Source organism: Taudactylus pleione, unplaced genomic scaffold (assembly GCF_031769625.1).
Source record: "Taudactylus pleione unplaced genomic scaffold, aTauple2 ptg000352l, whole genome shotgun sequence".
NCBI classification, from domain to species: Eukaryota; Metazoa; Chordata; class Amphibia; order Anura; family Myobatrachidae; genus Taudactylus; species Taudactylus pleione.
The window spans coordinates 10,309,610-10,324,392 of NW_028284753.1; the positions used below are offsets into that span (position 1 = coordinate 10,309,610).

The 14,783-nt window shown below is 41.5% G+C and overlaps 1 protein-coding gene across 1 annotated transcript in view; it reads right to left on the reverse strand.

Annotated features, from left to right (window-relative positions):
* The window catches only part of LOC148508651 (TSC22 domain family protein 3-like), a 93,061-nt gene extending 79,150 nt beyond the window's left edge, over positions 1–13,911 (reverse strand). The window contains exon 1 of the mRNA XM_088444262.1: positions 13,320–13,911. Within this exon, the coding sequence (XP_088300388.1) occupies positions 13,320–13,633 (314 nt within the window). The 5' untranslated portion in view covers positions 13,634–13,911. The remainder of the gene's footprint in view (positions 1–13,319) is intronic.
* Positions 13,912–14,783: the final 872 nt, after the last annotated feature.

The window sequence follows — 14,783 nt, forward strand, 5'->3', positions numbered from 1 at the left end:
TGCACCTGTTAGTAGATGTATAAAATCATCCATAGTACGAGTAATATGGCGCTCTCTTTTAATGTCAACTTTAGGACGACGCTGTCACGTCTGAGACTGGAATGTGGGAAGTTGCGGGAGAAAGCGGAGACGAGGGGCCTGGATATATGTTCTCCTCATCCACAGGTCTTGAGTGTTGGCGAGACCTGGGCAAAGGTGCGGAATCTAACCCACGGGATGGTGTTCGCCAGTGACCCCTCCAAGCGGGATTTGGGCTTCGCTGCACCTCGAGAGCAGGTCGCGGTCCTTTGGCCAGGTACCCAAGCCCCTTGGGAATAGAGACACAACACCCGTGGCTCGAGAGGATATGCCTGGGTAGGCACTAATGCTAATCTACAGTGCAGTGTAATAACCCCTTGACACGTAGATCACTAGCAAGGAAGATATTCAAGTGGAGATGGACTCACGGTTACACGAGGAATCACCAGAGACGAAAGGCACACAGGTAGAGATGGTATACACTGCTGCATGGATATTCACCAGAGACGGGAGGCACACAAGTAGAGATGGTATACACTGCTGCGCGGATATTCACCAGAGACGGAAGGCACACAGGTAGAGATGGTATACACTGCGGCATGGATATACACAAGTAGAGATGGTATACACTGCTGCACGGATATTTACCAGAGACAGGAGGCACACAGGTAAGGATGGTAAACACTGTGGCACGGATATTCACCAGAGACGGGAGGCACACAGGTAAGGACGGTATACACTGCTGCTGTAACGATGGATAGGAACCTGGACCGGGAACTCAACTATAGCACACTAGGAGACAACCGTTGTTCAGGCAACTTCCCTTTGATAGATGCACAGCATCAGCTGATCACTCACCTATCATGGGATGGAGATACTGTCACATGGGCCGACTGTCATGGCGGCGCCCATGTCCGGAGTTGCGATGCCAGACACCAGCCCACCCGGAAGTCACTGCATGCGGGGAGAATGCTCAGCTTCTCCCCCGCCGCCACGCCAGCTGTCCGACCGCCCGGGATGTCAGGAGAAGCCGGCGGGACGGTAAGTGAGAGCTGATCCCTGGCTGAGCCCTGACAGACGCATATCAAAATATATAGTCTCATTGCATTTGGTTGACCTGGTTTGGGCACAACCACAATAGGTGATACCCATGATGTTGAGCCAGATACCTTTTTAATGATATGAAAGTCTTCCAGTGTCTGTATTTCCTCTTCCACTTGTTTCCTTATGTTGATATGAATGTGGTGATGTTCTTGAGCAATTGGTATAACTGAGTGATCAATGTGAAGATGAGCTTGATAGTCTTTAAGTTTTCAAATGACGTGAAAAAGATGATCATGCTACTGCAGTAAAACATCCACATCACTTCATAGTTATTTTGGTTCATGTAGGACAGGAGTGGAATTGGAAGTTTCAGGTATGACAGGAGTGTAATTGTGAGTGTGGGCCACAATTTGTATAAGACCCAATTATGATGCAGTATCAAGTCCCAAGAGATTGCCTCTTGCATATTTAGTAACAAAAAATAATGCTTTTGTCAGTTTGACATTTTTGCGTGCAATAACGTCAAAAGAACCCTGTAAGGGAAGGGGTCGTTTATTACCACAAGTGAATATTCTTACAGATGTTGGATTCAAAACCACCTTGCCATGCAGCTTCTTGAAACATGTAAAGTCTTCTGGCATATTATCACTGTCAGATGATTGTGCAGTTGGAGACGATGTTGAATCCACACAATGCACTGTCTTTCTCCTGGATTTAAACTGCTGTGAAGATTGTTTGGGTGTAGATTTGGTTTCCCTGGATTTGCAAACAGAGGAAATTTTACCAGTGGCAGGAGAGTTAGCATTGTTGCTAAGGGCAACATCTCTTCTAAAACTCACTTCTAAAAACTCTCACTTTAGTAAATTTACCCCATAGAGTCTCTGGACTACTACAAGATCTATCAATTCATGGTAAATCTCTGAATCTGGGCCATAAACCACTCTTATGTATGCATTTGGCATGTGCGTCATAAACGTTAAGGTAAAACAAAAAGTGTTCAAAGTAACGCAGACCAAAGTGACTTCTTATTCATGTCATTAAAACAGATAAAAGCGACAAAACTACACTGCTACAGTGACCACTGGGGCTTGTCACATTTTTACATCTGTGTGCGACTGAGCCTGCATCTTTGTTATAACTTATAAGGGCTCCGATGAGAGCAGCCATACCAGGCCTTTCCTCACACCAAGTTCTGTTGTGCTTCATAATCATATGCAACTTTGTAAATGTGTAAAAACAAGTCCTGTGCAGTTAAAGTTGCAGCCCATCGTCTCTTCCATGTGTCTGCGATGTGACTAATACTGGTTACACACCTGGCAGATCTAACTGCCGACCCACTGTCCCGCTGAAAGAGCGGCCGATCAGGTAAGCTATACACAGTTACCGATCAGCTGCTCGTTGTGTCTGCGCGGACATCACAACTGGGTGGGCATTTAAATTTGCCCACCCAGTTGAGATGTCAATCAACGGCGGTCCCTGCAACAAGTGCACGGGTGGTCAGTGGATCTGCAGATATTTCAGGCATCAGTTGTACTGCAGGGCTTATGTGTATGACGTCGCTCACAGACATATGTACACACCCGCTGGTCCGCAAATGATACCTCAGTGTCATGTATGTAGGAATGCAAAACAGCTTCAAGGTGTTGGCTTTTAGTCCCTGCAATTAGCATGGTATAATAAGCAGTAGCCCAGGGTGCAATCTTTAAGACTTCTATTGCTTTACTGAATATGGGCCAAGTATTCTTGTCTTATAGTCAAGGTAATAGCTTCTGTAAATAATTGTCTGTGAAGATTGTGATGAACACTCATGAATTATAAGGCATGAGAAATCCCATATTGTATATTTAAAACTGATGTATCCATTATTTATTCATTGACATTAATATACACATAATCTACAGTAAGGGCTATGTTAATCCATAATCTGTACAATTACTCTTGCAGAAACAATGTATTAATGCAATTTATTTGTTATTCCTTTCACGGCATTTGTAATGTTGTGTTCTGTGCTCACAACAGACAGTACAGGGATCACTTGGTGGAAGCCAGTTCAAGTTTATGGCTCCGTTGCGTGCTGACAAGTTCATCTCATCTCCTTGGATATTGTACTAGTTTAACAAGATATTCTAAATAGCGTTCTGCACATTCCACTGAAGCATATTTTCGCCACAGGCAAATACCTAGAACTCACCCTCTACTTCTATTGGCCATGCACGCTATACACTGAAGTTCCAAAAGTCATGCGATAGCAGTATATAAAGGTAATGGTAGGTGGTGCCACCGTACTGTGATGTTTTTGAAATGCCCAGACCTCTATCAGTTGTAATATGACATCTCATCATGTCAGTTTGAACACTGGCTAGGCTGGTTATGGCAAGGCGATGTGAATTATCGGAGTTTGAACTGGGCACCATAGCGGATGCCCAACGGATAGGACATTCCATTTCCGAACTTGTGTGGACATTCAACATTCCTCGATCTACGGTGTCACATATGTACCAGAAATACCTCATGGAAGGCATTACCACCCAGTGTGGACAGCACAGTGGCCAATCATGCTTTATGATTGTGACCAACGATGTCTGGCCTGAATTGTCCGTGGTAACAGACAAGCAACACCTGGCTCAAATCACATCCGCATTCAATACAGGAGGTACCAGATGCATATCCAGCAGGTTAGTGCAGCGTTCTTTAGCTTCCATGGGATATGGGGTAGAAAACCCTCCAGAGTGCCCTGTTAACCCTACGAAACCGGACACATCGCCTCACCTGGGATCAGGACATCGCTAATTGGACCTTAGAGGACTGGCAACATGTGGCGTGGTCAGAAGAGTCATGGTTACGTTTGTTTCGGGTTCATGGTAGGATTCAGGTGTGATGCAGATCCCATAAGGCCTTGGACCCCAGTTGTCAACAAGGCACCGTGCAGGCTGGTGGTGTGGGGTGTGTTCACATGGCATGGGTTGCACTTCACCGGGATAGATGGGGTCCTACACGATACGAAGCACCTATTCCATGACTGTTGGCATATCAGTATTTTTTTTTTTTTTCAGCAGATCCTATCATGCAAAGTACAATCAATGTTTCAATCCATGCTACGCCTGGTGGGATGCCAGGGGGAAATTTTATTTATTGATGGAAGTGATTTTATACCTTGTCGGATGTCAATCTTCTGGGCTGTTATGCTAGCGGGGGCTATCTTTCCATATACTTTATTCATTCAATGGTGGCATGGCACCCACAAATGCTGTTATACTGTACAGTGCAGGTGCCAGCTTTCCATAGTGGTTTCCTCTATACAGACAAAACTCAGGATCTGGGCTCGTTACCCTGTCACTTTCATACTAAGTTCCCCATTGCAGAATTGTCTATTTTAAATTAAGTAGACATTATTTTATACATAGGTTAAGTGATTCCAATAACACAATATCAGACAGTGCCATGGCAGTCAGTTCTCCATCACCTAGATCTTTACAAACAAGTGGCAAGAAAGTTCCCAGATCAAGAAATTAAATATACATCATGTCAAAGTCACAGGAACATCAGCCTTGATCCAACATATCTAAATGCATTATAGTATCCTTTCCGAGAGACACACAAGACCTAACAAAGTAAACAGAACTTCAAATAAAATAAAAATTAACTTGTTAATAGGTAGTATATAGAATTGTTGTACTTGCTGGAACATATAAGCGTGACGATGATGTACATCATTCTGGTACTGAGCTGCACCTCTAGAAAAACATGAAGGCAAACTGGAAGTTCTTAGTTATTGTCAATTAATGTTTGTTGTAGTAACTCCAGCTACAGTATCAGGGCCAATAGTAATTGCTGGAAAAATGAGACAAAGGCAAATATATCTCTCCTTACATGTTACTTAGCAAAAATTATAGCTTTAGAGATAATACTGTACCTTTCAGGTTATGTAGAGCTTGCATCATTTTGAGAACAAGTGCCTTGTTGTTAATGTTAATGTTGCTCTCCTGCAACTTACTGTAAACTCACCACGAGTTTTGGAAGGTCCTCCTGAAGCCTCCGAAGAGCAAGACGCCCTTCCCTAGTGAAATAGGCAGGGCAGAGGCGAGGTGACACAATTTGCAGCAAATTCCACAAGGCCGTAGCCATGCACTTTGCCTAGTGGATCCCGGATATGCGGGAGTCCTAAAAAGTATTGTGCACCCTTTGGGCTTACAGAAAAAAAGTAGGCTCTCATTTCGAAATAAAGCAAAAGGCATTCGAAATGAAATGCCGGCTGCCGCATGGCCGGCAGTTCGATTCCCGCGGGGGCAGCACGACAAAAGAGCAGAGCCGTTCAGCGGAAGCCTGACAGCGCTGGAAATCCTGATCATCCCTAAGGTAAGTACTTACTAACCTAACCAACCCCCCTAACCCTAACCCTCCTTAGGGGTGCGTAACCCTAACCTGCCCCCTCTAAGTGCCTAACCCTAACCTCCCCTTCCCCGCTGCCTAAACCTAAGTCCCCCGGGGGGGTGCCTAACCCTAAGTCCCCCCCGGGGGTGCCTAACCCTAACCCTCCCTCCCCCTAGCCTAACCCTAACCCTCCTGGGGGGGGTGCCTAACCCTAAGTCCCCCCGGGTGCCCTAAACCTAATCCTCCCCCCCCCCCCCGCGGCTGTCCTCTCGCGACGCCCGGCATCCCTTCGATCGGGATGCCGGGCACCTGTCTGTCGACGTTGGGAAGATGACAGGCCTCCAGATTTTAGACGCCTGTCATTTAACCCTAACCGGGATTGAGGATTCTGGAAGCCGGTGGTCAGTATTGCGGCCGCCGGCTTCCTAAACGTATCCCAAGCAAAAGACACAACATCATTATAAATAAGGCATGCATTCTCCTTATAACAGCTATAACATTAAGATTATTCTCTGACACAATATTAACACATAAACATAATAACCAGAAACTCAACAAAAGCAGCATATAAAACGGACACATCACAAAGCTGATAAGTACTAGTGATGTCAAGGACAAAATGATCTCGATTAGCTAGATGTCTGTGCTGATTGTGTGATAGGGAAACAGTTCAGGTCAAAGTTTAGAATATATGCAGCAATAAGCAGAACATTATCAGAGTCCATCTGATTACTTTATGATACATGATCCCAAGGGCAGAGTCAGACAGTTATTTAGAATTACTCAGTTTTCTGACAAGCAACCCGGCCGCAGCATGATTAAATGATGGGAGTAGGGAATGTTATTCCCCTGTCACACTGGAGAGTTTCAGTTGTCAAACTGCTGCCTGAATTGATCTCTTTCATGTAAACTGACCTTCTGTGTAGATTATCATTACAGGTTCAGACAGTATTGTTATCTGATCTCAGTAACTATGTTGTATAACAGACCCTTCAGATTTCAAATAAATAGAATAGGATCCAACCAGTTTTGGATGTAGGGACTTTCTGACTGCAGATTATAATAATAATAAATCCACACGGCTTTCTATGTAATGTAATGCGACTTTCTCTGCACCCCACGCCATTTCACATGATATATCTATCCTACATGGCCTGAGCGTGTCCTTACAAGTTCAATCACACCTGCTGATTAGCCCAGTGAATTGAAATGCTGCTATTCATTAAAGTAGGTCAATTCCAGCTATAACACAATTACTGCCTGGCTATGTAATAATATATATAGAATTAGGGCATATGATATATACACCCATATACAATTTGTGCCTTATTTACATTTAGGAGTAAATCCAGCTTGAAGGTGCAATTTTGGAAATCTTGGCAACACCATGCTGCACTGCGGGGTGTGTGTGGAACAAAATTAAAATATGAAGACAGATTTAGAGAACAAGTCCTGGCTAACCTCTAAATAGCATTGTAAAAAATAAAGTTGCTAAGTATTAATGTATTACATGCAGAGCAGGCAGAGTTCTACCTGCATACTAAAAAATATCCTTTTGTACCTATGGAATTGAAACTTGGTCTGTTCAGGTGAAATTTGCATTTAGGAGCTGATGTGTTACAAGCATGATCATTTACGGACAGATCTTGTGATTATTGCACTCGGCATGCTCCATAGCCAAGCGAACGCATCTACGTTTTTTATTAAATGTTATTTAATGTCGTGTGGCTTTCATCAGATCCCGATTGGATGTATTAAAGGTAAAATCAATGAATTCTTTTGTGCACTTACAGCTTCCCTGCTGAATGTTTACATCAGTTTCCATGCAGTGGTTATTATTGTGTGACTGATAATTCCATTTATGACAGTTACCAGCAAAGCCGATAATTCACGATCTTCCTGAGTAAAGGAGAAAACAATCAATCCCTTGAGAAACATACGACAAACTAGATCTTCAAAAGACTTAATTATAGCTTTGAGCCCACAAAGTGTAGCACTCCGTGCCAGAATACCCACAGTTGTTCTCCTGACAACAGAGGTCGGTTGTCCAGCGACATAGCTGATTGTTTTCATGTGAATCCTGGAAATTATTACTCATGTGAGATGGATTCAGAGTTAATAAATTGAAAATAATTCCAATATAGCCATGAAGTGTTTTTTTTTTTAGTTTTTGCTCAGTCTTCTCATATTTATGAAGGCCAAACGCATTAGGTGACAATTTACACATATTTATCTACATCTGCTCTGTTCTACCCTTAAGTCCCCATGCTGCAAAGGTGGTGGACATCATATTCTTTATTTACAAGTGTATTATTAAAGTTTTCTTCATTGTAATTTGGAGTTTAATTTCATTCAACTGTTTTTATTGTATAGCCGAGGTTCAGCTGTGAGTACATCACTCTAGAACCAGGTCACTTTGTTTCAAAAGGTTCCAGACTACTTATAATTTGGCCCTGCATACTGTACTTTAGAGGCTTTTTAAAATAAATGTTACCAATGATTTACTTCTGACAGCACCCCCATACAGATCACTGCTCTGTAATATTGACCTGAGGACAGCTAAGCTAATGTCAGATAAAACATACTTGCCTACACTCCTGGAAGTCGCGGGAGGCTCTTGATTTTTCGGGTAGCCCCCCGCACCCCCGAAAGTGTAGGAGGCAGATCTCCCGCATCCCGCCCACTTTCGAGTGAAGTGGGCAGGATGGGGAGATTTTCCTAGGAATTCACAGGTCTGTCGGGAGGGGGCAAGGCTAAAACGACACAAATCGCATTATTTAGCCCCGCCCTCGAAATGCTGACTTATTCTGTGGTGGGGCGGGGCCTAATTATGTCTACAGTCCAGCCCCGCCCCCTGAAGATGTTTGCAGAATCTCCTCTCCGGGCGGAGTTCTGTAAAGTCGGCAAGTAACATTTCAACAAGTTGTTAGCAGTTACTAGAGATGAGCAAAATTGCAGTAACATTCCACAACAATCCAGTTCAATGACAAAACAGGCTGTTGTGTTGAGGTGCAAAGTTCCGGCAATGCAGTCTTCTCCTTCTGGCATGCTGTAATAAAAAACTAAACTAATTTAGTATTCAGAGCTGCTGTTTTAAAAGTACCTGTATTACTATTACTGCTATGACTTTTAATTAGAGATGATAGGTTTGGTTTTGACTCTTCTTTTCGCCAAATTAGCGCTAGTTCAGATTAGTTCAGATTTTTCTTATTGGCTATCTAGAACATGTGAGAGCAGGAAAGCCAACATGAGGCCGTTTTTGAGATCCGAAGCTAACTGAACCGCTCATCTCTACTTTTAATAAACATTGCAAGCAAATAAAAAAGGAGAAAACAGAGCTCAAACTTGCCTTATGGATTATAACTTAGAGAAAAGATGTTTTACTTTAAAATCGTAAAATTATCAATTAAGAGTGTTTTATTTTTTCCTTTTAATATTTAAGTTCTGATGGAACATACAACATTGTATTATCAATGATTTGTTTGTGGAACACATAGCGCTATGGTCAATTCATTCTGCTGTATGGTGTGACTGGGGAAAGAACGAGAACACTTAAGGCTAAATTCCATCACAGAAATGTATAAAATACAGTATGGCAGCCAAACATGTAACAAGGCGAATATTTTGAAATGTTTCCATCTCTAGCAGTGATTTATATAACCACCATTTTGCAACTATGTCTTATACAATAATTAAAATTGGTAGCTGGAAGCTTTAGAGCAAAGTTTATTTATTGATAAATATACCAGGTTCAGTGCAACCCTGCAGAAATCAGCTCATTGTTCTGTACACTAGTTACAGATCACTCAATGTGGGAGGTGTGGGTCACAGAATGTTTTTATAGCCTAGCATTGCATTGTAAGCATTCGCAATCTTCATTTTCCATTCCTCAGGCAGCTGCCTACTGTAGAAAAGAACATGGTTTATGCTATTCCAATGCTTGCTGTCTTCTCTCCCTACCTGTGCCTTGTAACATAAAGACACACTACCCCTCTGCTGTCTCAACTAAATAGTTTTCTATTCCTCTCCTGTCCTCTGTCTCCAGGGTCTATCACCCCAATCTGTACAGTTGATCACCTCATTTCCATATCCCTTCTCACTGTGATACATATTAAATAGGCTTCCCCATGCAAATATATATAAACAGACCTTTGCAGCTAATCTCTTTGCCCATGCTAAATATGCACCTATGCCTTCCATAGTAACTGACTGAACTGTTTGAGGGAAGACATGAAGTGGAGTCATTAAATGTTTCATATAATTTATTGTTAGTAGTACAAGTAATTGTCTTGTCTGGAGGGATTTTAAATTACTTCACAATAAGCATTTAAAATATAAACCCTGAGGGCTAAAAATTGATTCCAGAAAGTGTACAGGTGTGCTAAGCACAAACTTCTGTTCAGTTTTAAAATCCCTGATTAAACACTTCTAAACATGTCTACGTTATTATATGTCTTCTAATAAATCATATTATAGCCTGATTGCAGCTCTTGTGAAAACTGCTGTTACTCAGTGTCATTCACACTAACGTGCACATAACAAACACTGTTGGGTGATATCATTATATGTTATGCATATGCACAAATGTGCCTAGTTTAATGTAGAACATAGATGAATAATGAATCAGCACTGTCCCAAGTTCAAGTTCCTGTGTCTAATCTAACATGTGTTGTTTATTTATATATATTCAGCTACATTTCTTGGAGCGACATCAGTTGCAGTGGGCCAGTCTCTGATACAAACTGGCTGGATACTGTATATTAGAAAGGAATGGGCGATGTATCAAGCCTTGGAGAGAGATATATCTCATCCATTATTATGTGTTATGTCTGTGTGGAGTTTGCATGTTTTGTGTGTGTGTGTTTCCTCCAGGTGTCCTGGTTTCTTCCCACAATCCCCAAAAATATATTAGTAAGTTAATTGACAAAAAGTAACAGTAGTATGTTTGTCTCAGGACAGGGGTTTTTTAGCTCCAGTCCTCAAGTACCCCAACAGGTCCATGTTTTTGAAAACAGGTGGGATAATGACTGAAACATCAAAACAGATTAAGTAGCCTATTTATCAAATAATATTTGCTGTCTATACACCGAAAACAACTATTTTGGGGGGATACCCGCAAATATTAAGGATCCCTGAATATTCGAAGGAGGGACCGCAGTGGATACTGTATCTCCGATATCTACTGCAGTCCCCCCATTTCTGACAGCAGATGCAGCCCCCATAAGTTTCTATGGGGGCTACAAAGCTGTCAGATTTACCAAGCTTCAGGTGATGTTACCCTATAGTAGCCTATGGGCTACTACTTCACAAAAATTACTGGAAGAGGATTCTCCTTCATTTCTAATAGCAGCCACAGTCCCTATAGGTTTCTATGGAGGGTACAAAGCTGTCAGATTTGAACCCTGATCATTACTGTTTCTCCTCTTTTGTCAAACATGGGGAAAAAGAAGGATGCCCGGAATTCTTTGGTTATGCCTTTTATTAACCCTTTCTGCAGGGATGTACTTGTCTATAACCTGGCAGCTTACAGTGTCTGCAATGAACGGCTATGAGCTGAACTCTGTTGCAAGGACAGTGGCTGCTGTTTATTGACCATATTTTAAATACCATACAAGACAAATACAGCCATATCTATTAATATTTAATCATAAGCACCTACTAGGCCTCACACATACCTGAGTTAGCCAGCCCTTCGCTTGCCACGTATAGCTGTTTCCATGAACTTATAAGGGACTGGAATGACAGCTACAACATTTTGATAGGAATCATAGGCAAATGCAGGGGGGGTTCCGTCTGCCTGGAAACCCCCCTCCTCACCCCACACCATGACAACAATAGAAATAGTAATATAATAGAATTTTACTAGTGCTGCAAGTTCTTCACAGTATCACAAATGAAATAATTAGCACCACCTGTGCAACTTTTAACATGTATCAGTCAGTAATAAATAACCTGTGCACCAACTAGGAGATCTGGAAAACATTCACTGTTAGGGATGTGCTGCTATAGAGCCCAATATGTACATATATGTCCAGGGCAGTGCTAGGTTATTCTGCTGCTCCCCCAGACTCCCGGACTTGCTCTAATACTCTGGAATGGTGCACACATCTAAAATAAAAACATTCAGCTCAGACAGGATGGCCCTACTGCCACATTTAATGGCTTATTGTGATCGCAGGTCCTGTACGTGCTGGAATTATCACACACAATACACTTTGTATGACGCATATTAAAGTTGGATAAGTGGTAATTATGCCCTCTTCATGGACTGGCCACACTCACTCTAAAATCAAACATTTGGAAACCCCCCTCTAGAAATCCTGCGTTTGCCACTGCGCATAATTTCTCTATACAAAATGTGTAGATAATTTACTTTACAGTAAAAGGTTACATAAACAAGTTGTGGAAATGTGAAAGGAAAACTCAGGTGTAGATAAGCTCAGTTTGTCAAAATGACAAAGCAATAAACTGCACACGCGGCTAAAATGAATGATTTCTCCCAGTAAGTCATTATAAAGGAATTTTGTATTACTTTTATTGGGGTTGCAGTAACTCCTGTAGTTATCACAAAACTGCTAAGATACCTGATTTAAAAGGGCAGTTTTACATTTTTAAAGTCTTTTACCTTGGATGACCAGCTGCACATTTCCATAACTCTTGTTATGCTTGCCTTGCAATTCTTAGTATATTATGAATACAAATGTATGTATATTGATTTTGCATGCTGGATAAGTTCATTTTCATTCTAAATCGTGTATTTATAGGGCAATATGATTGCACTATGAATATCTACATTTATTTTTTTATGCTGAGAAGAAAAGTTACGTCTACCTACCGTACACTTCATGTGAAGTTAATAAACACACCTTCTCATCAGGTAAGTGACCTTGAAAATTGTATTTTGTTTTTAGGTAATTGATAAGAGTTACTTGTGTAGTTAGCCCAAGCTAATGTTCATATGCTTCTGATTAAATATAAAACAAACAATGAATGGAGAATTTCTCAGCAGCGCACATCATTCATGTCAGTAACGTGTTTTATCAGACTGACATATGATATAAAGTTATAAACATGATGCTTTATAAACATTACTGGTAACTATTTGGTAAATGTACACTATTATATGCAATTATACACTCATAGTCCTACATATGTTTATAGGTAAGTTTAATAACCATATGCACGCCATGCACCTATACACTGTCATAGGTTTAGTTCTTACCATCCCATCCTAAAACTAATGGTAGACGGGGTTGGAACTAAGATACATTGTCTTCTAAACAAGTACCCAGTGTTCACAAGTGATCACTTTAGTCATTATTAGATCTACCAACTTTATTTGTCATTTTTGCTATGTTTCAATCTGCCGTTGCATATTGTATTTATGCTCTGATAACCTGTTTTCTAAGTAAACCTTGTGTGGTGCTGCAGACACTTTGTGGTACCTTTAAAAATAAAGGTTAATAATAATAATAATAATAATAATAATAATAATAATGATAATAATTTGTAGCAAACAAATTATAATTTTGCTGATATAATTTCCCGCTGTTTCAAACAGCTAAAGGCCCCAATACACCTACCGACAGATCTTTGGATCCTGCAATGGGATCGGAAACACCAGTCGGAAATGCCAACCATTGATGTTCAGCGATCCATCGGTGGATCAGTGAAATTCTCCATATTAAATTTCACTGATTTGCTAATCACGGTCATATTCTGATCGTGATCGGCAAATCAGTCATTTCCAACATGTTGGATTTCACAGATCCTGAGATGCCGGGTTGCAGAATCGCAACATCGCGACGACCCGTTGCTAGTGTATGGGCCCCTTTACTTGATTTCCTTTGCTATAGGAGCACACCTGACGACTTGATTTAACCTACCTGTGGAAGAACAAGAGGATGGATAGCAAGGTCTGGTCAATGTTGCTGTTGCAGATGCCCTCATTCAGGAGGTAGCAGGGGTCCCTCACAACAGGTTCCAGTGAGTCTTGCCTCATGATGGTGTTGAGCTTATCAGTGTTGAAGTTCTCGAAGACCAACTTCTTCCGTAACTGGCGGAAATTGCTTACGGTTGGACTGCCAAGGTTGTTATTCTGTCCGCTGCCTTCATCCATCTCACTCTTGTTAGCTAAGTCCAAGCAGCAGCTGCAGCAATCCAGACCGATGGGTGAACGGCAACCTTCTTCCTCTGACATGTCGCTGGATCTCTCTCTGACACACTAAATGCTCCTCCAAGAACAGATGACAGCAAACTCTGAAATTAAGACTGATGGAAAAATCTAAGAAAAAAAACTCTCCACTTGCTGTTTTCTGTATTTGTCTAATTTGTCCCAAGGTCTGACAGAAAACCAAGATCGCTTTCCATGTCTAGGTGGCTGTAAAGTTGTGCTGCTTAGCAGAGCAGGAGAAAAATCCAGCACTTGCTTATCTGCTCAGTTTAATGTGCACATATACACACCTCTCTGTGTAGAAACCGGGAAGAGATTCTCTCTCTAATAGGCACATCCCAGTTGTGAGAGGCTGAAATGCAGTCCTCGGACTCCCCCACAGGCAGTGCTACAGTGAATAGACTTTACATAAGAGGACACCAGTGAGTGCAAAAGGGGACAGACTCACATGTGTGTTTTACGCTAGGAGTGGAAAAGAGAAGATGCATGTGTAAAGAAGGCAATCCCTGCCAGGAATGTATCCTTAGCTGTTCTTATGCTGCTGACTAGGCAGCATTTCTGTCTGACAGGAAAACCAAGAAGTGACATTTTCTTGTTTAGTCATATAACCTCTATAAGCCGTAAACTTTGCTTACAGAATTATCTATGGCTAATGAACTAATCTGTATTATAATAGGAAACATAATAAAACATTAATGCATACTGTCTGTGTAATACTTTTTTTTTTTAAAGCCATTCTGTGCAATATAGAAAAATAAGCATTTAGAGAGAAATTTAATGGAGTTCGATTTGCTAAAATCAACAATTTTCAGAAATTCTTTTGGATATCTTACAAATCCTTGGCTTTATGCATGAAAACTTTCGCAGCACCTCGCCGTCCTGATTTTTTACTGTGTTCTGAAAACAGATCTTCGTATTTAATAAGCTGCGGTTTCAGAAACCACCACCAAACATACCCAAAAATATTGGCAAACAAAAGAATATCTGTGACAGGTGAGATGGCTCTGATCGCACACCTGTGGCCTATAAGCATACAGGAAGCCGATAGAAACGTAGCCAGACCCCCTTGCAATTGTGGGTGGTTAAATAAATGGCTGTGTTTGAAAAACATGTTTGAGAGATGCATCGCTGAGGACTTCTACCTGACTAAAGAGAAGGGATGTCGGAGGGAGGAGGA